This window comes from Eutrigla gurnardus (assembly GCF_963514095.1).
Source record: "Eutrigla gurnardus genome assembly, chromosome: 15".
Lineage (NCBI taxonomy): Eukaryota > Metazoa > Chordata > Actinopteri > Perciformes > Triglidae > Eutrigla > Eutrigla gurnardus.
Window position 1 is genome coordinate 22,096,826 of NC_139938.1, and position 18,150 is coordinate 22,114,975.

Consider the following 18,150-nt stretch of genomic DNA (forward strand, 5'->3'; position numbering starts at 1 on the left):
GGAAGTGATGAGGCGGTGGACAGGAAGGGATGAGGCGGTGGATAGGTGGTGGGTCAGAGGTGGAAACAGAGAGCTGACTGTGAGAGAAGTTATACTTTGAACCTCGGTGATAATCAATAAGCACTGGTGACTGATCATTAACTGCTGCCTCGGTCACAGTGACTTACCTGAACAGGTGAGGAGTTTCCGTCACATGGAGACAGAGTTTCCATGTGGTTGATGGTTAATAATCTCTGCGGACTTTCACCTGAAACACAGTTTCTTCTGGAGTCTGTCTCTACCTGTCTGTCTCTACCTGTCTGTGTCTACCTGTATCTGTCTTAGTGTTCGAAAATCCAGGACGGGAAACAGCTGCAGGTGGAATGGAAAATATCTGTAAGGTAAAGTGATAATAGTCTGTTAAGAATCTACTGTGAATAATCATAGGACAGATGAACTGTTTGACATGTAGACAGCTAGTAAACAGGTAGACAGCTAGTAAACATGTAGACAGGTAGACAGCTAGTACACAGGTAGACGGCTAGTTAACTGGTAGACAGGTAGACGGCTAGTTAACTGGTAGACAGCTAGAAAACAGGTAGACAGGTAGACAGCTACTACACAGGTAGACAGCAAGTAAACCGGTAGACAGGTGATCAACACGTGGTTCATGTTTCACTGTTCATATCTATCAAATCAACTATATATGTATATATATAAAACGATATATAAACACATATTTATATATGTCGGTATATGTATATATACACATATGTGTGTATGTGTATATGTATGTATATATATATATATATATACACTCACCGGCCACTTTATTAGGTACACTTGTCCAACTGCTCGTTAACGCAAATTTCTAATCAGCCAATCACATGGCAGCAACTCAATGCATTGAGGCATGTAGACATGGTCAAGACGATCTGCTGCAGTTCAAACCGAGCATCAGAATTGTTGGTGCCAGACGGGCTGGTCTGAGTATTTCAGAAACTGCTGATCTACTGGGATTTTCACGCACAACGATCTCTAGGGTTTACAGAGAATGGTCCGAAAAAGAGAAAATATCCAGTGAGCGGCAGTTCTGTGGGCAAATGCCTTGTTGATGCCAGAGGTCAGAGGAGAACGGCCAGACTGGTTTGAGCTGATAGTAAGGCAACAGTAACTCAAATAACCACTCGTTACAACTCTGAACGCACAACACGTCGAACCTTGAGGCGGATGGGCTACAGCAGCAGAAGACCACACCGGGTGCCACTCCTGTCAGCTAAGAACAGAAAACTGAGGCTACAATTCGCACAGGCTCACCAAAATTGGACAATAGGAGATTGGAAAAACGTTGCCTGGTCTGATGAGTCTGGATTTCTGCTGCAACATTCGGTTGGTAGGGTCAGAATTTGGAGTCAACAACATGAAAGTATGGATCCATCCTGCCTTGTATCAACGGTTCAGGCTGGTGGTGGTGGTGTAATGGTGTGGGGGATATTTTCTTGGCACACTTTGGGCCCATTAGTACCAATTGAGCATCGTGTCAACGCCACAGCCTACCTGAGTATTGTTGCTGACCATGTCCATCCCTTTATGACCACAGTATACCCATCTTCTGATGGCTACTTCCAGCAGGATAACAAGCCATGTCATAAAGCGCGAATCATCTCGGACTGGTTTCTAGAACATGACAATGAGTTCACTGTACTCAAATGGCCTCCACAGTCACCAGATCTCAATCCAATAGAGCACCTTTGGGATGTGGTGGAACGGGAGATTCGCATCATGGATGTGCAGCCGACAAATCTGCAGCAACTGCGTGATGCTATGGACCAAACTCTCTGAGGAATGTTTCCAGTACCTTGTTGAATCTATGCCACGAAGGATTAAGGCAGTTCTGAAGGCAAAAGGGGGTCCAACCAGGTACTAGCAAGATGTACCTAATAAAGTGGCCGGTGAGTGTATATATATATATATATATATATGAAGAACTGTGCTCTGTCCTCAAGTCTCACTGATTCATGACCCTGCTGAAGCGTTACACATCCATTCTGTGTTTGTGTTGTAGAAATATATTATTTCCTCATTAACAGCTCTTTCTTTTTGTCCAATCAGAGTGACAATTGCCCGGCAGAGGGGCGGAGCCAGAAGGCGGACCGGGTTAATCTGCCAATGGAAGATGATCAAAATAAGGAACGGCCAATAGGAGTAGAGGGGGCGGGGTCAGACATGATTTACACCATTGAAGATGTCCCACCCTGGTACCTGTGTATTCTACTGGGACTACAGGTAACACTGGGACAATACTGGGAGTAGAGGGTTTTACTGGGTTCAAACTGGGATTAAACTGGGTTAAAGACTGGGTTGATTCGTTTAGACTGGGTTCAGACTGGTCTGATTCAGGTTGGGCTGGGTTTAGACGGGTTCAACTGAACTATGTTTCACACTATAAGGAGAAACAACAGTTGTTTTACTTTCAGGTTGTCTTCATCAATCATCAGATTGAACAAACCCAGCAGTCTTTTGTGTTAGTAGTCCATTAACTTTGATTTCCAGAATACTGGACACTGGACAGGGGCTATGATGAGACCATTCAAACAGTTTCAGGGTTTCATGGTTCAGATGTGACTCAGCATGAATCAGCAGCTGGAGGTTTGGTGCAGATGTTTTAAGAAGTTTGACCTTCAGAGACCAATGAATGGCCAGTAAGCCTTGTCCAAGGAAATATCTGATGCTGATGTCATCTGTCACCTGATCTTATCTTTCTTCAGCATTATCTGACATGTTTCAGCGGCACAGTGGCGGTGCCGTTTCTTCTGGCGGAGGCAATGTGCGTCGGTCGAGACCAGAACACCATCAGTCAGCTGGTCGGAACCATTTTCACTACCGTCGGAATCACAACTCTGATCCAGACCAGTATAGGAGTCAGGTGAGTCTGTGCGAGTCAGGTGAGGCTGAGGGAGTCAGGTGTTACTGAGGTAGTCAGGTGAGGCTGAGGGAGTCAGGTGTTACTGAGGGAGTCAGGTGAGTCTGTGGGAGTCAGGTGAGTCTATGGGAGTCAGGTGTTACTGAGGGAGTCAGGTGAGTCTGTGGGAGTCAGGTGAGTCTATGGGAGTCAGGTGTTACTGAGGGAGTCAGGTGTGACTGTGGGAGTCAGGTGTTACTGAGGGAGTCAGGTGAGGCTGAGGGTGTCAGGTGTGACTGTGGGAGTCAGGTGAGTCTTTGGGAGTCAGGTGAGGCTGAGGGAGTCAGGTGAGTCTGAGGGAGTCAGGTGAGTCTTTGGAATTCAGGTGAGTCTGTGGGAGTCAGGTGAGGCTGAGGGAGTCAGGTGTTACTGAGGTAGTCAGGTGAGGCTGAGGGAGTCAGGTGTTACTGAGGGAGTCAGGTGAGTCTGTGGGAGTCAGGTGAGTCTGTGGGAGTCAGGTGAGTCTATGGGAGTCAGGTGTTACTGAGGGAGTCAGGTGAGTCTGTGGGAGTCAGGTGAGTCTATGGGAGTCAGGTGTTACTGAGGGAGTCAGGTGTGACTGTGGGAGTCAGGTGTTACTGAGGGAGTCAGGTGAGTCTGTGGGAGTCAGGTGAGTCTTTGGGAGTCAGGTGTTACTGAGGGAGTCAGGTGAGGCTTAGGGTGTCAGGTGTGACTGTGGGAGTCAGGTGAGTCTATGGGAGTCAGGTGTTACTGAGGGAGTCAGTTGTGACTGTGGGAGTCAGGTGTTACTGAGGGAGTCAGGTGAGTCTGTGGGAGTCAGGTGAGTCTTTGGGAGTCAGGTGAGGCTGAGGGAGTCAGGTGTTACTGAGGGAGTCAGGTGAGTCTGTGGGAGTCAGGTGAGGCTGAGGGAGTCAGGTGTTACTGAGGGAGTCAGGTGAGTCTGAGGGAGTCAGGTGAGTCTGTGGGAGTCAGGTGAGTCTATGGGAGTCAGGTGTTACTGAGGGAGTCAGGTGAGTCTGTGGGAGTCAGGTGAGTCTATGGGAGTCAGGTGTTACTGAGGGAGTCAGGTGTGACTGTGGGAGTCAGGTGTTACTGAGGGAGTCAGGTGAGTCTGTGGGAGTCAGGTGAGTCTTTGGGAGTCAGGTGTTACTGAGGGAGTCAGGTGAGGCTGAGGGTGTCAGGTGTGACTGTGGGAGTCAGGTGAGTCTTTGGGAGTCAGGTGAGGCTGAGGGAGTCAGGTGAGTCTGAGGGAGTCAGGTGAGTCTTTGGAATTCAGGTGAGTCTGTGGGAGTCAGGTGAGGCTGAGGGAGTCAGGTGTTACTGAGGTAGTCAGGTGAGGCTGAGGGAGTCAGGTGTTACTGAGGGAGTCAGGTGAGTCTGTGGGAGTCAGGTGAGTCTATGGGAGTCAGGTGTTACTGAGGGAGTCAGGTGAGTCTGTGGGAGTCAGGTGAGTCTATGGGAGTCAGGTGTTACTGAGGGAGTCAGGTGTGACTGTGGGAGTCAGGTGTTACTGAGGGAGTCAGGTGAGTCTGTGGGAGTCAGGTGAGTCTTTGGGAGTCAGGTGTTACCGAGGGAGTCAGGTGAGGCTGAGGGTGTCAGGTGTGACTGTGGGAGTCAGGTGAGTCTATGGGAGTCAGGTGTTACTGAGGGAGTCAGTTGTGACTGTGGGAGTCAGGTGTTACTGAGGGAGTCAGGTGAGTCTGTGGGAGTCAGGTGAGTCTTTGGGAGTCAGGTGAGGCTGAGGGAGTCAGGTGTTACTGAGGGAGTCAGGTGAGTCTATGGGAGTCAGGTGTTACTAAGGGAGTCAGGTGAGGCTGAGGGAGTCAGGTGGGACTGTGGGAGTCAGGTGAGTCTTTGGTAGTCAGGTGAGTCTATGGGAGTCAGGTGTTACTGAGGGAGTCAGGTGAGTCTGTGGGAGTCAGGTGAGGCTGAGGGAGTCAGGTGTTACTGAGGGAGTCAGGTGAGTCTGTGGGAGTCATGTGAGGCTGAGGGAGTCAGGTGTTACTGAGGGAGTCAGGTGAGTCTGAGGGAGTCAGGTGAGTCTGTGGGAGTCAGGTGTTACTGAGGGAGTCAGGTGAGTCTGTGGGAGTCAGGTGAGGCTGAGGGAGTCAGGTGTTACTGAGGGAGTCAGGTGAGTCTGTGGGAGTCATGTGAGGCTGAGGGAGTCAGGTGTTACTGAGGGAGTCAGGTGAGTCTGAGGGAGTCAGGTGAGTCTATGGGAGTCAGGTGTTACTGAGGGAGTCAGGTGAGGCTGAAGGTGTCAGGTATGTCTTTGGGAGTCAGGTGAGGCTGATGGTGTGTGTGTGTGTGTGTGTGTGTGTGTGTGTGTGTGTGTGTGTGTGTGTGTGTGTGTGTGTGTGTGTGTGTGTGTGTGTGTGTGTGTGTGCAGACTTCCTCTCTTTCAGGCCAGTGCTTTTGCTTTTTTGATTCCTGCACAAGCAATTCTTGGTCTGGACCGCTGGAAGTGTCCCAGTGAGGGTGAGACAATCTGTTTGTCTGTCTGTCTGTCTCTCTCTCTCTTTGTGTTTGTCTGTCTCTCCAACTGTCCATCAGATGTTTTAAAGTTTGCAATCAGTAACGTGATTATAATAAAGACATTTATTGTGTTGTTTATTCCTCTGCAGAGGAGATTTATGGAAACTGGAGTCTTCCGCTCAACACGTCGCACATCTGGCAGCCCCGAATCAGAGAGGTACGGTTTGGTTGGTCTAGTGGAGACCTGAAGCAGCAGACACGTATCAGGAGGACACGGACAAGGATTTAAGTTCGGGGAGGACATGGAGAAGGACTGTAGTTCAGGGGGGACAAGGAGAAGGCCGTCGTCCAGGGGGGCAACTAAAGACTGTAGTTCAGGGGGAACAAGGAGAAGGACTGTAGTTCAGGGGGGAAACTAAAGACTGTAGTTCAGGGGGAACAAGGAGAAGGACTGTAGTTCAGAGAGGACATGGAAAACTGTAGTTCAGGGTGGACAAACCATCTGGCAACTTAGGAGGGAATGTCAGGGCTTTCCAACATTTAGGGGTTTGACAAATCAGTTGTGGACAGGCAGTGGGAGTCAGGTGTGGTACGCTTTTTTAAAGAGGTGTTGTGTAATGAAAATGATCTGGTGCAGGTGCAGTAGAGGTTACCTCGGGACTGGTTCTGTTGGTTTTATCAGACTGGAGTAACTCAGTGAGCACTGGGACAATTTACAGCTGAGTGTAAAGCAGCAGGAAGAGAACCAGTACTGTCCAGAGCATGGTTCAATGCTGTAAGACTTGAGGGTTAGTAGTTCAATATCTGATCAGGATCCTCCTTGGCAGCAGGGAGGAGACCACTTTGGGTTCTTCCAGGAGGACCTGCAGTCACCAGACGGATGCATTTGTACTTTTATTATTTCAGGACTTATATTTGTGGTGTGTTTGTGTGTTTATTTATTTCATGAATGTGTTAGTTTTTCTTTTTGTTTGTCTTTATTCATTTGTTTGTTTGTTTTTCAGATCCAGGGGGCAATCATCGTGTCCAGTGCTGTAGAGGTACTCATTGGTCTGTGTGGGTTGCCAGGTTTGCTGCTGGAGTACATCGGCCCCCTCACCATCACTCCAACTGTCTCACTGATCGGCCTGTCTGTCTTCACTACAGCTGGAGACAGAGCCGGGTCTCATTGGGGCCTGTCAGCACTGTGAGACTCCTTTCTGTTCACCTGTCTGTCTGTCAACTGTTTGTTTACCTGTCTGTCTACCTGTATTTTTCATCAGCCTAATTCAACACTAATTGAATAGCCCTGATGTAGACCCTTTCATGGAGATGGTATTCCCTGATGGCGGAGGCCTCTTTCAGCAGGATAACGCACCACAAAGCAGAAATGGTTCAGGAATGGTTTGAGGAACACAAAGAGATCATGGTGTTGATTTCCTGACCCCCACCTTACAACAAGGACTAAAAGGATCTGCTACTGACGGCTTGGTGCCAGATACCACAGCACACAGGTCACAGCAGATCTATTGGAGTCAATGCCTCGATGGGTCAGGGCTGTTTTTTGCGGGCAAAAGGGGGACCTGCAGAATATTAGGCAGGTGGTCATAAGTTTATGGCTGATTGGGTTATATATAGCAGGTTATATAAAGATGAGTAAAGATATGGTCAGGAAAGGAGAAAATTACAGACATAGCGATTAAATCTCTTGATGGTGAGGCCAGGTCTGCCTGTGCCAGCCTCTCTATGGCCAGACCAGGCCAGTGCTCATTCTGCTGTTGTATTGTGTCCACAGTATTCTGCTACTGTGTGCACTGGTTTGGTTCACTGTTTACAATGTATCAAGTAGTTTTCCTTTTGTTTTCTTATAATTTGAGTCTAATAGGGTTTCTGTCTGGGGGCTCTACTTGTGGTCCTAGAACCCACTGGCTGGTCTCTCTAACTGTCTCTCTCTCTCTCTCTCTCTCTCTCTCTCTCTCTCTCTCTCTCTCTCTCTCTCTCTCTCTCTCTCTCTCTCTCTCTCTGCCTCTCTCCAACTGCCTCTGTCTCTTTTTGGCTATCTGCAGGTCTATTTTACTCATCGTGCTGTTTGCTCAGTACCTGAGAGCGACTTCTCTTCCTGTTCCTGTTTACAGCAGAAAGAACGGACTGGGCTTCACCAGAGTCCAGATCTTCAAAATGTTTCCTGTAAATAAGAAATGATCAAATACACACACAAAAATAAATAATCAGGCAAGGTGTCAGATGCTGTTAGTTCTCTTTAATTTTCAGTTTCTTACCTTGTCACATCTCTCAGATCATCCTCGCCATCATGTTGGTCTGGCTCGTTTGCTACATTTTCACTTTGACCAACCTGTTACCGAAGGACCCCGATCACTATGGACATAAGGCCCGGACTGACGCCCGTGGTAACATTATGGCTTCATCACCCTGGTTCAGAGTACCCTACCCCTGTAAGACACCTGAAATCAGCCAATCACAGGCTTCACACCTGTCACTAATATACTTGAGCTCTTCAGTCTTCAGTCAGACAGCTAGTTAAACCTAAAATACAGAGGATGAACATAGATCAGAATATTTTTCTTCTTTAAAATCGTCTTCCTGTCCTCTGGTCTCTGATAGGCCAGTGGGGTTTGCCGGTGGTGACGGTTGCAGGTGTGTTGGGGATGCTGAGTGCCACCACTGCAGGCATTGTTGAATCAATAGGTGATTATTATGCCTGTGCTCGTCTGTCTGGAGCCCCAACCCCTCCAATACATGCCATCAACAGGTGAGACACGAAATAAAAAGGAAGCTATATGTTGTCTTACCTGGCAGACTCTGCCCCATGGATTTTTTCATGGTTTTGTCTGTTTCAGGGGAATCTTCACTGAAGGCATCTGCTGCATCATTGCCGGTCTTTTAGGCACAGGAAATGGCTCCACCTCCTCCAGCCCAAATATAGGCGTTCTGGGCATCACCAAGGTATGTGTTGGTTTGGTAGAAATATTTCTAATGTCTTTAATCATGAAGAATCAGAACTCCATGTCCTCCTGCAAATGGTCCTCAGATCTCTGAAGCTGGGCCCCAATCCAAGTACCTTGTACTTAGGCTTGAGCAAAGTCCCAACACCTCTGCAACTAGTCATTCACCTCTGCAAGTAGGCTCCCAACCTCTGCAGCTAGTCCCTACACCTCTGCCACTTGGCCCCTTCCTCTGAAGCGAGGCCCTCAAACTCTGCATCTAGACCCCACACCTGGTATACAGACCTCAAAAAAGTCTCCATACTTCTGCAACTAGTCCGCCACCTCTGTAGATAATCCTCAGAACTCAGAAGATACTCCACACATCTCTGCAGCTAGTCCCCAGAACTGTAAAACTAGCCCCCAGACCTCCTCAGCTAGTCCCCAGACCTCCTCAACTAGTCCCCACACCCCTGTAACTAGTCCCCACACCGTGTAACTAGTCCCCACACCCCTGTAACTAGTCCCCACACCTCTGTAACTAGTCCCTAAGCCCCTGTGACTCGTCCCCACACCCCTGTAACTAGTCCCCACACCTCTGTGACTCGTCCCCACCCTGTGTAACTAGTCCCCACACCTCTGTAACTAGTCCCCACACTGTGTAACTAGTCCCCACACCCCTGTAACTAGTCCCCACACCTCTGTAACTTGTCCCCACCCTGTGTAACTAGTCCCCACATCCCTGTAACTAGTCCCCACCCTGTGTAACTAGTCCCCACACCCCTGTAACTAGTCCCCACACCTCTGTAACTAGTCCCTAAGCCCCTGTGACTCGTCCCCACACCCCTGTAACTAGTCCCCACACCTCTGTGACTCGTCCCCACCCTGTGTAACTAGTCCCCACACCTCTGTGACTCGTCCTCATGCCTCTGCAAGTACTCCACAGATCTCTGCAGGTAGTCCTCAGACCAGTACAACGAGTCCTCAGACCTCTGAAGCTAGTCCCCATATATCTGCTACTGGTATAACACTTCTGCCACCAATTCCAGATGTCTGCAACTCAGACCTTGGCTCCCTGTTGGTGCTGGTCTGCAGGGCATCGGAGAGAACGGCACCTTCTTTCTTCCAAGTCAAACCCAACTCCCCGCTGAAAGACACACCTTCAGCTATTCACCTGTGAGGAATACTGTTTTTGCATCAGCCAAATGATGTAACTGAGATAAAAATAAATATGATTCACGAGTCATGTCTACTAAATCAGGACTCATACCTGATATTTGCAGAAATAAAGTGCTCACTGAAGTCAGTTCATTGGGTGAATGTTTTAATCATTGACATTGTGTACAGGTGGGCAGCAGGCGGGTGGTGCAGTACGGAGCTGGAATCATGTTAATATTGGGATCAGTGGGGAAGTTCACAGCTCTATTCGCATCACTGCCAGATCCAATCCTTGGAGGAATGTTCTGCACTCTTTTTGGTGAGTAACACTCAAAGATAATGAGTTAAAATATGCATGTACATCTGTGTTAGAGATGTAATAAATAATCCAGGTGTGTTGGTGTTCTATAGGTAGGAAAACGTGTGTTAGTGATGTAATAATAATCCAGGTGTTTCTCAGGTATGATCACAGCTGTCGGACTCTCTAACCTTCAACTGGTGGATTTGAACTCATCAAGAAATCTTTTTGTTCTGGGATTTTCAATGTTCTTCGGGCTGACTCTTCCATCTTACCTGGACACACACCCCAAATCCATTAAGACAGGTGTGTGTATGTGTCTGTGTACAATCACTGCTATCTTTGTTACTATTATACCTTCAGAATAAGGGTGTTTTAGGAATGTGAGGACATTTTGGCTGGTGTTCACTTTGGGACAGGGAGAAGTACCATAGATGCCATGTGAACAGAAAAACAACAAAAGTTACAACATAGTCAATCCGACAGAAATAATACATGTAATAAGAGCAGTGACAGCAGTAGTAACAGTAATGATGGACAAAAAAGATGAGGGAATTATTACCACTAAAGATAATAGCAGCAGTGTATATTATATAATGATTATAATAATAATAATAATAATAATAATAATAATAATAATAATAATAATAATAATAATAATAATAATAATAAAGCAGAAATAGTAGAATAGTAAATAATTAACCTATGACTAAGTAATAATAGCATCAGTATTTTTTTTCATTTTTTTTCTTAATGGTGTCAGTGCTGCTTGATATAGGCTATGTGCTCCCATGTTCCCAGTAGTCCCCCTGTGGGTCAGCTCCATCCAGGCTGGACCCACAGCGGGACTACGGTGGCATTCGGTTGCTCACTCCGCTAACCTTGGACTGGATCCCAATACAAGGGATGGACTGTAACTTGGATCTTTCAGGGCTACTACAACAGGCCTGGACCACATCAGGTTCAACAGGAAGTCATCTGAAGGACCTAGAGGACTGTCCATATTAGATTCCTTTAGATATTGCGAATGTAAGTATTTAAAATGTTTGGGTGTGTAGATGAGGATCCTACAGATCAGTTCTCTGTGTTCAGGTGTTGAAGAACTGGATCAGATCCTGACGGTTCTTCTGTCCACTGAGATGTTTGTTGGAGGTTTTTTGGCTTTTTGTCTCGACAATACGATACCAGGTAACACACACACACACACACACACTAATACAACAACACACACACACATACACCAATACAATGTGTCTCTGCCTTTACTTGTTGGCAGTGAACGTGTCGTCGTCGTGTTTTTGTATTTTTAGGATTTTTTTTCTTCTTTGTTTCTGCAGGTTCCAGACAGGAGCGGGGTTTAGTGGCGTGGCGGTCTTCCTCCTCCTCCTCCTCCTCCACCTATGATCTTCCTCTGGGGATGGGTTTGGTCAGACGGACTCGCTGGCTCAGATGGCTTCCCATCAGTCCGTCTTTTACAGGTTTCGTGGCATCTGACGACTCGCCAACACCCAAGGTGGAGGAGGTGCAAGAAAGAGGCGGAGAGGAGGAGCAGTCTAATGACGCCATCCTCCCCAGTACCCAGGTGTGACTCTGATGTCTGACGACTCTGAGGGGGGGGGGTATCAAACCTGTGATGTGACTGAACTGAACTCTGATTGGATTAAATTAATTCAGAGTCAGATATTATTAATATATAAAGACCTGTGCGACCTTTGCAGCGGCACTTGTTTGTTTGTTTGACTGTTTGCGTGTTTTGATGTTCCCCTCTTTTCACACTCCTAACATTTAATGCCTTGGAGTTCAAGTGGAATCACCTTTTAACCATGAAGGGGTCTACATTGGGATTTTCGCCACTCTTTGGACTCTAGTGTGTCAATGCGTCAAGATGGTGGAGACGTGAATGCTGGAAGGATCACCTACAGCCGGGAGTCACTACTGGCTCTCCGTTCACCAGCAACAGGACCTGACTTCTCACATCCCAATCGAACAAATCCCAATCTTTAAACCAACCCAAACCATAAGAAACCCTAAACCAACCCAGACCTTCACCCTTAACCACCTAACCCCAAACTCTTCTGGTTTTCTTTGAAGCAAAGTCATTTTTTCGAGTCATCTGTAAGATATTATGGGATTGAACTGGCTAATGTACAAACATTCAAAAATGTCATTATCAAATCCTATGACATTTTAAAGTTACATTCACTCCAGTATTTTAAAAACAAAAACATTTTACAATAAATAAAGATGATTAAATACATCTTCATTGGTTCAGGGCCCCGCCCACTTTGGCCCTGTGGTGGTCCAAAGAAGATTCTGAGGATACGTAGTGAGCTTATTCTTCCTTCAGAGGTAACGTGACAACAGAAACAATAGAAGCTATATATTGATGGTTTGTTTGTAGTTATTTGACACCTGTCTGATCTGGAAACAGCATGAGGAGATGTGGAGGAACCAAAAACGTGATTCATGTATGGGGTGGACGATGAGGCGGCAGCCGTCTGCCATTGGTGTTTCTGGTACATTGTAATTACACAACGCAATTATAGACAGGTGCAATTTGAGGTGATGATGTCGTGTTTTCCACACCCTCCAATTGTTTAAAATGTTTATTAACCCTTTTAACAAAATCTAAAAAAAAAAAAAAAAAAAAGTGACATGATTGTTCAGGGATAAAGCACCTTATATTCCTGCAGTATCAAATTTAATACTTTCACATTTACATTTAATTAAGGGCATTTTGCAGACGCTTTTGTCCAAAGCGACTTACAATAAGTACATTTGTTGAAAGAAAGAAACTACAACATATCATTGCCGATAAAGTACTAGTGAAAAAATTGAAACAAGTAAGCAGCTGTTCTGCAAGGATACATGAAGAACAGTGCTATGATCAAAGTGCTATATATATTGATCATGTTAGTAAGTCTAAGAAAATCGTTTAGAAAATATGATACAAATGGTTTTATTGATCTAAAACTTGGTTTGTGTGTTGACGAATATATGTCTTCAAAACTATCCGTATACATGTAGACAAAGCCAATTATTGAGCTCAAAGTGACTTTGAGGGACTTTTAACAGGTTATTACACAGTATCAGTTCAACAGTGAAGCCTCTTTGTGACCTACGTGAGTAAACGAGACCATCAGAGAGAAAACTGGTTATAGTTCATCTTAAAGCTCGCCATTGGTGAAATCCTGCAGGTTCACCAGACTCCAACGAGGCCTCCATCAGCAACCAGTTCATCGCTGACACACCCAGATCATGCTTCACCATCGTCTTCAACCTCCGGTGGGAGGTGGAGGGCTCCACCCCCGGCAGCAGAGGCTCCTCCTCCTACAGGAGCAGAGCTTCTTCTCGATGCTCCGTCTAGAGCCAACACTGACACAACGCTGCTGGAGGGAAGGGAGGCCCATCAGAACCAGGACTGAGCAGGTCATAAAGGGTGCTCTGAAACACTACCGTCGTGGTCCACAGGGACTGACCAAACTAGTCAATCTCTGTTACCATGGAAATCGCTCCGGAAAGGTTTATGTTCATTTATAACAAATATTATAATTATTATTATAATAAACAAGTAATTTGATCATTGCAGGTCTGGAAACTGTGAACACTGTGCATGTGCTATATTAATTATGTGTACAACAATAATTATGTATTTGTACATCATTCTGTAGGTGAAGTGAGAATAAAAGTGATCTTAAAAGAACTGAGGCTTTTCCTGCTCAGCTGTTGTTACACTTGCAGTCCAGCTGGGGGCGGTAATGCTCCTCTAAAGTGGTCTGTCAACGCCAATAAACACTAAAGAAGAAGCAGGCGAAGACGCAGCCGAAGAACAAGAAAATAATTAAGACCGACTATTTAAACTGTTTTATTCTTTTGCTGGTCTGTCGTGATCTGTCCTGGTCTGTAGGGATCTGTACTGGTCTGAGAACTGGACCCGGATCACATGCCTGGATTTGATATCAACGGTTCGGAGGTAAATTCACAGTTCGTATATTTCAGTGTTTTGAAATAATGTGTTCTTATTAAACCCGTTTTGAATCAGATTGATTCTGTGATCCGGAACACAGAGTCTCTTTAAATAAACCAAACTGAGCCGGTTTATTCAAAGCGGAGTGTTGTATTTCCCATCATTCCGGGTTTCTTCTCCGTTAGCCTGCATGCTAACCAACTAGTATTACCGCGTCAGCTGCTTTACGGCAAACAGCTGATCGTTGTGAGACCGGAAACGGAAGAGAAAGAAACAAAGTGCGCATCAAAAGACAGATCGTCGCCGAGTGATCAATATCGATCAACAACAAATATCAGAAGCATATCTGATCAGACGGGAGTGATGAGCCGCGCATGCGCAGAACTGAGAATTATCTTCAGCCCAGGCCGCGTGCAGCTGGTTCAGGTAAACACTCACCTGTAAACAGCTAACAGTGCTAACAGCTAACGGATGGATGTGGTCCTGGGCAGGTCCTGGTCCCGATGCATTGTAGATCAGGTCCTGGAGCTTTGTCCAGATTCATATCATTCATTTATTATCAATATCAACAATAGTGTGATGATGTAATGGAGGAAGGCGGTCTCCCTCTGTGTGTTTTGTGAGGTGTCAGGTTCCGTGGTCAGGGTGGGGCCAGGTTCTGTGGGGTCAGGTTCTGTGTTCAGGTTCCGTGGTCAGGGTGTGGCCAGGTTCTGTTGTCAGGGTGGAGTACAGTTCCATGGGTCAGGTTCTGTGTTCAGGTTCTGTGGTCAAGTTCCGTGATCAGGGTGGGGCCAGGTTCTGTGGGGTCAGGTTCCGTGGTCAGGGTAAGGTCAGGTTCTGTGGTCATGTTCCATGGGGTCAGGACCCCATGTTGGGTTCTGTGGAGTCAGGGTGGCGTCAGGCTCCGTGGTCAGCGTGGGGTCAGGTTCCGTGGGTTCTGAACCTTCATCTGTGTGTTGTTAAGGGTTTAATGCAATTGTGTCTTCCAGGAGGAGGTTATGGTCCCAGGTCCAAAGGTCCTGGTTACCGGGGCAACGGGACTTCTGGGTCGGGCCATGTGCAGAGAGTTTCAGAACAATGGCTGGATAGTTATTGGGACCGGATACAGGAGAGCCAGACCCCGCCTCCAACGCTGTGACCTCACAGACGAGGACGCCGTCAGAGGACTGCTGCACGAGTACAAGGTACTACACCGTGCTACTACACACCGTGCTACTACACACCGTGCTACTACACACCGGGCTACTACACACCGTGCTACTACTACACTGTGCTACTACACACCGTGCTACTACTACACTGTGCTACTACACACCGGGCTACTACACACCGGGCTACTACACACCGGGCTACTACACACCGTGCTACTACTACACCGTGCTACTACACACCGTGCTACTACACCGTGCTACTACACACCGGGCTACTACACACCGGGCTACTACACACCGGGCTACTACACCGTGCTACTACACACCGTGCTACTACACACCGTGCTACTACTACACCGGGCTACTACTACACCGTGCTACTACACACCGGGCTACTACACACCGGGCTACTACACACCGTGCTACTACTACACTGTGCTACTACACACCGTGCTACTACTACACTGTGCTACTACACACCGGGCTACTACACACCGTGCTACTACACACCGTGCTACTACACCGTGCTACTACACACCGTGCTACTACTACACCGTGCTACTACACACCGTGCTACTACACCGTGCTACTACACACCGGGCTACTACACACCGGGCTACTACACCGTGCTACTACACACCGTGCTACTACTACACCGGGCTACTACACCGTGCTACTACTACACCGGGCTACTACTACACCGGGCTACTACACACCAGGCTACTACTACACCGTGCTACTACACACCGTGCTACTACACACCGGGCTACTACACACCGGGCTACTGTACATATCAGCTTGATAACTTGGAGAGAATAGTGTGGCGTGTATATTCCAGTGTGGTGGATCTATTATTATTATTAAGTTATTGGATCTGGTTTGTGATCTGTTGACCTTTGACCTCTCTCTCAGCCCGATGTGGTCGTCCACTGTGCAGCAGAACGACGTCCAGATGTTGTGGAGAGACACACTGAAGCCGCCATCAACCTCAACGTGCACGCCACGAGCACGCTCGCCAAAGAGGCGGGTAGGTGATTGTCTTGTAGGTGTCACCGTCATCCTCCTGTGTTGACGTGTTTATGTTCTTCTAATTCTTCTTGTCGTCATGGATACAGCGGTCTGCGGAGCGTTCTTCCTCTACATCAGCACCGACTACGTGTTCGACGGGAGGAACCCTCCGTACGGCGAAGACGACGCTCCGAACCCCGTCAACGTCTACGGACGCAGCAAACTGGAGGGGGAGAGAGAGACGCTCAGACACTGTCCAGGTAGCTGTCTGTTTGCCACCTGTCTGTCCCTCACCTGTCTGTCTTCTCACGTATTTGCACCTCACCTGTCTCTCTATCAGATGCAGTGGTGCTGCGGGTGCCGGTTCTCTTCGGGGAGGTGGAGTCTGTGACTGAGAGCGCGGTGACATCACTGTGGCTGAAAGTCCAGGAGGCCTCGGAGGGCGCCGCGCTGGATCACTGCCAGCAGAGGTTCCCCACGGATGCCAGGGACGTCGCCGCCGTCTGCAGGAAACTGTCAGAGAGAGCCAGACAGGTAGGCCTGTCTGTCTGTCATAACATGCTGCCTGACCACCTCTCTGTCTGCCTTTCTGTCACTTGTCTCACCACCTGTCTGTCTCTCTTCCAGGACCAATCTATTAGAGGTATCTTTCATTTCTCAGGCAAAGAGCAGATGACCAAATATGAGATGGCCGTCGCCATCGCTCAGGCCTTCAACCTGCCGAACAACCACCTCATACCTGTAAATATATACATATCTATATATATGTTTACTGTCATATCAATCAATATGTTGACTGATATACCTTATAGTAGATCAATCATTGTGTCATTAGTTTTAAATTATTTTTCACGTTAATAAGGGTAGCGTTGATAGTATATATAGTTTTTCTTTTTTAAAACACGTCTCTCTCTCTCTCTGTCTGCCTGCCTGTCTGTGTCTCTCTCTCTCGTTGTCTACCTGTCTCTCTCTGTCTGTCTGCCTGCCTGCCTGTCTGTGTCTCTCTCTCGTTGTCTACCTGTCTCTCTCTCTCTGTCTGTCTGTCTGTCTGCCTGCCTGCCTGCCTGTCTGTGTCTCTCTCTCGTTGTCCACCTGTCTCTCTCTGTCTGTCTGCCTGCCTGCCTGTCTGTGTCTCTCTCTCGTTGTCTACCTGTCTCTCTCTGTCTGTCTGTCTGTCTGCCTGCCTGCCTGTCTGTCTGTCTGCGTCTCTCTCTCGTTGTCTACCTGTCTCTCTCTGTCTGTCTGTCTGCCTGCCTGCCTGTCTGTGTCTCTCTCTCGTTGTCTACCTGTCTCTCTCTGTCTGTCTGTCTGCTTGCCTGCCTGTCTGTGTCTCTCTCTCGTTGTCTACCTGTCTCTCTCTGTCTGCCTGCCTGCCTGCCTGTCTGTGTCTCTCTCTCGTTGTCTACCTGTCTCTCTCTGTCCGTCTGTCTGCCTGCCTGCCTGTCTGCCTGTCTGTGTGTCTCTCTCTCTGTCTGTCCGTGTCTGTCTGCCTGCCTGTCTTTCTGTCGTCAGCTGACAGAGCAGCTGCCTCAGCAGTCGACTCTTCGTCCAATCAACAGCCAGCTGAATTGTTCTCGACTTGAGCTGTTGAACCTGAGCGTCGAGCCGCGACCTTTCACCTCCGCCATCACAGACTGTCTGTGGCCATTCACACCTGACAAACGCTGGAGACAGACTGTCTTCCACTGACCCACAGACAGGTAGACGGGTAGAGACAGACAGAGAGGTATACGGTTGAGCGGACACATATATTTGATTGATGTTAATTGTCACTTTACCCTGCATTGTGTCTTCAGGTTTGAATTATTATGTTTGTTATGTATTATGAGTTGTGAATGATGTCATCTTTCAACAGGAAACCTACAGATTTATTTTTCAAAATAAAGGTATGTCTAAAACGCTTAATTTAAGAAATGGATTCACTAAATACAACAAAGATGTACAGTGTCATTGGAGTCAGTGTAAGTCTGAAGATGAAACGTGATTGTGATTGTCGGCATTAAACACATTAAACATCTAAAGGAAGAAGCTGAGCTGAGGTTTGTATTTTCTTTTTGTAAACTCCATGCGACGTATGGAAGGTTCTAGGCAACTCTGCATCCTTTCTGTCCCCTCCTACTTGAAAGAAGAGGCAGGCAGGCGTGAAGCGTGCAGCAGTGCTGATTGTTCAAGTAAGGTGGGAGGGTCAGAGGATAAACACGGGCGTGAGTTGGTGACTGATCGTCTTTCAGGAGCATAACCTTTGGTTGGAAGGTGGCAGAGAGTCGGGG

At 47.4% G+C, this 18,150-nt stretch overlaps 3 protein-coding genes and 1 long non-coding RNA gene across 6 annotated transcripts in view; all 4 read left to right on the plus strand.

Annotated features, from left to right (window-relative positions):
- ttc1 (tetratricopeptide repeat domain 1) overlaps nucleotides 1-5,798 on the plus strand; it is a 37,723-nt gene extending 31,925 nt beyond the window's left edge. Inside the window, exon 9 of the mRNA XM_084029120.1 lies at nucleotides 5,785-5,798. The gene's annotated coding sequence lies outside the window, so the exon portion shown is untranslated. The remainder of the gene's footprint in view (nucleotides 1-5,784) is intronic.
- On the plus strand, nucleotides 276-11,403 carry slc23a1 (solute carrier family 23 member 1). Its single transcript, XM_084029119.1, has 14 exons — nucleotides 276-380; nucleotides 2,092-2,265; nucleotides 2,748-2,905; nucleotides 5,292-5,380; nucleotides 5,527-5,594; nucleotides 6,382-6,563; nucleotides 7,423-7,543; nucleotides 7,653-7,809; nucleotides 7,979-8,126; nucleotides 8,215-8,320; nucleotides 9,646-9,775; nucleotides 9,917-10,060; nucleotides 10,847-10,942; nucleotides 11,092-11,403. The coding sequence occupies exons 1-14, from the start codon at nucleotides 363-365 to the stop codon at nucleotides 11,340-11,342; spliced, it is 1,842 nt and encodes a 613-aa protein (XP_083885245.1). The 5' UTR covers nucleotides 276-362; the 3' UTR covers nucleotides 11,343-11,403.
- Nucleotides 11,404-13,556: 2,153 nt separating this feature from the next.
- mat2b (methionine adenosyltransferase 2 non-catalytic beta subunit methionine) lies at nucleotides 13,557-17,913 on the plus strand. Of its 3 annotated transcripts, none has more exons than XM_084028374.1 (7): nucleotides 13,557-13,727; nucleotides 14,711-14,905; nucleotides 15,785-15,899; nucleotides 15,988-16,140; nucleotides 16,221-16,414; nucleotides 16,508-16,621; nucleotides 17,393-17,913. In XM_084028374.1, exons 1-7 carry the CDS (start codon nucleotides 13,698-13,700, stop codon nucleotides 17,567-17,569), a joined length of 978 nt encoding a protein of 325 aa, XP_083884500.1. In that variant the 5' UTR covers nucleotides 13,557-13,697; the 3' UTR covers nucleotides 17,570-17,913. The 3 variants fall into 3 exon arrangements, with proteins under 3 accessions (XP_083884500.1, XP_083884498.1, XP_083884499.1); XM_084028372.1 differs by lacking the exon at nucleotides 13,557-13,727 and adding an exon at nucleotides 13,946-14,147; XM_084028373.1 differs by lacking the exon at nucleotides 13,557-13,727 and adding an exon at nucleotides 13,946-14,147 and having other exon boundaries at nucleotides 14,714-14,905.
- On the plus strand, nucleotides 14,157-14,700 carry LOC311025463. Its single transcript, XR_014598384.1, has 3 exons — nucleotides 14,157-14,352; nucleotides 14,429-14,479; nucleotides 14,517-14,700. It is a non-coding gene; the product is annotated as an uncharacterized lncRNA (long non-coding RNA).
- Nucleotides 17,914-18,150: the final 237 nt, after the last annotated feature.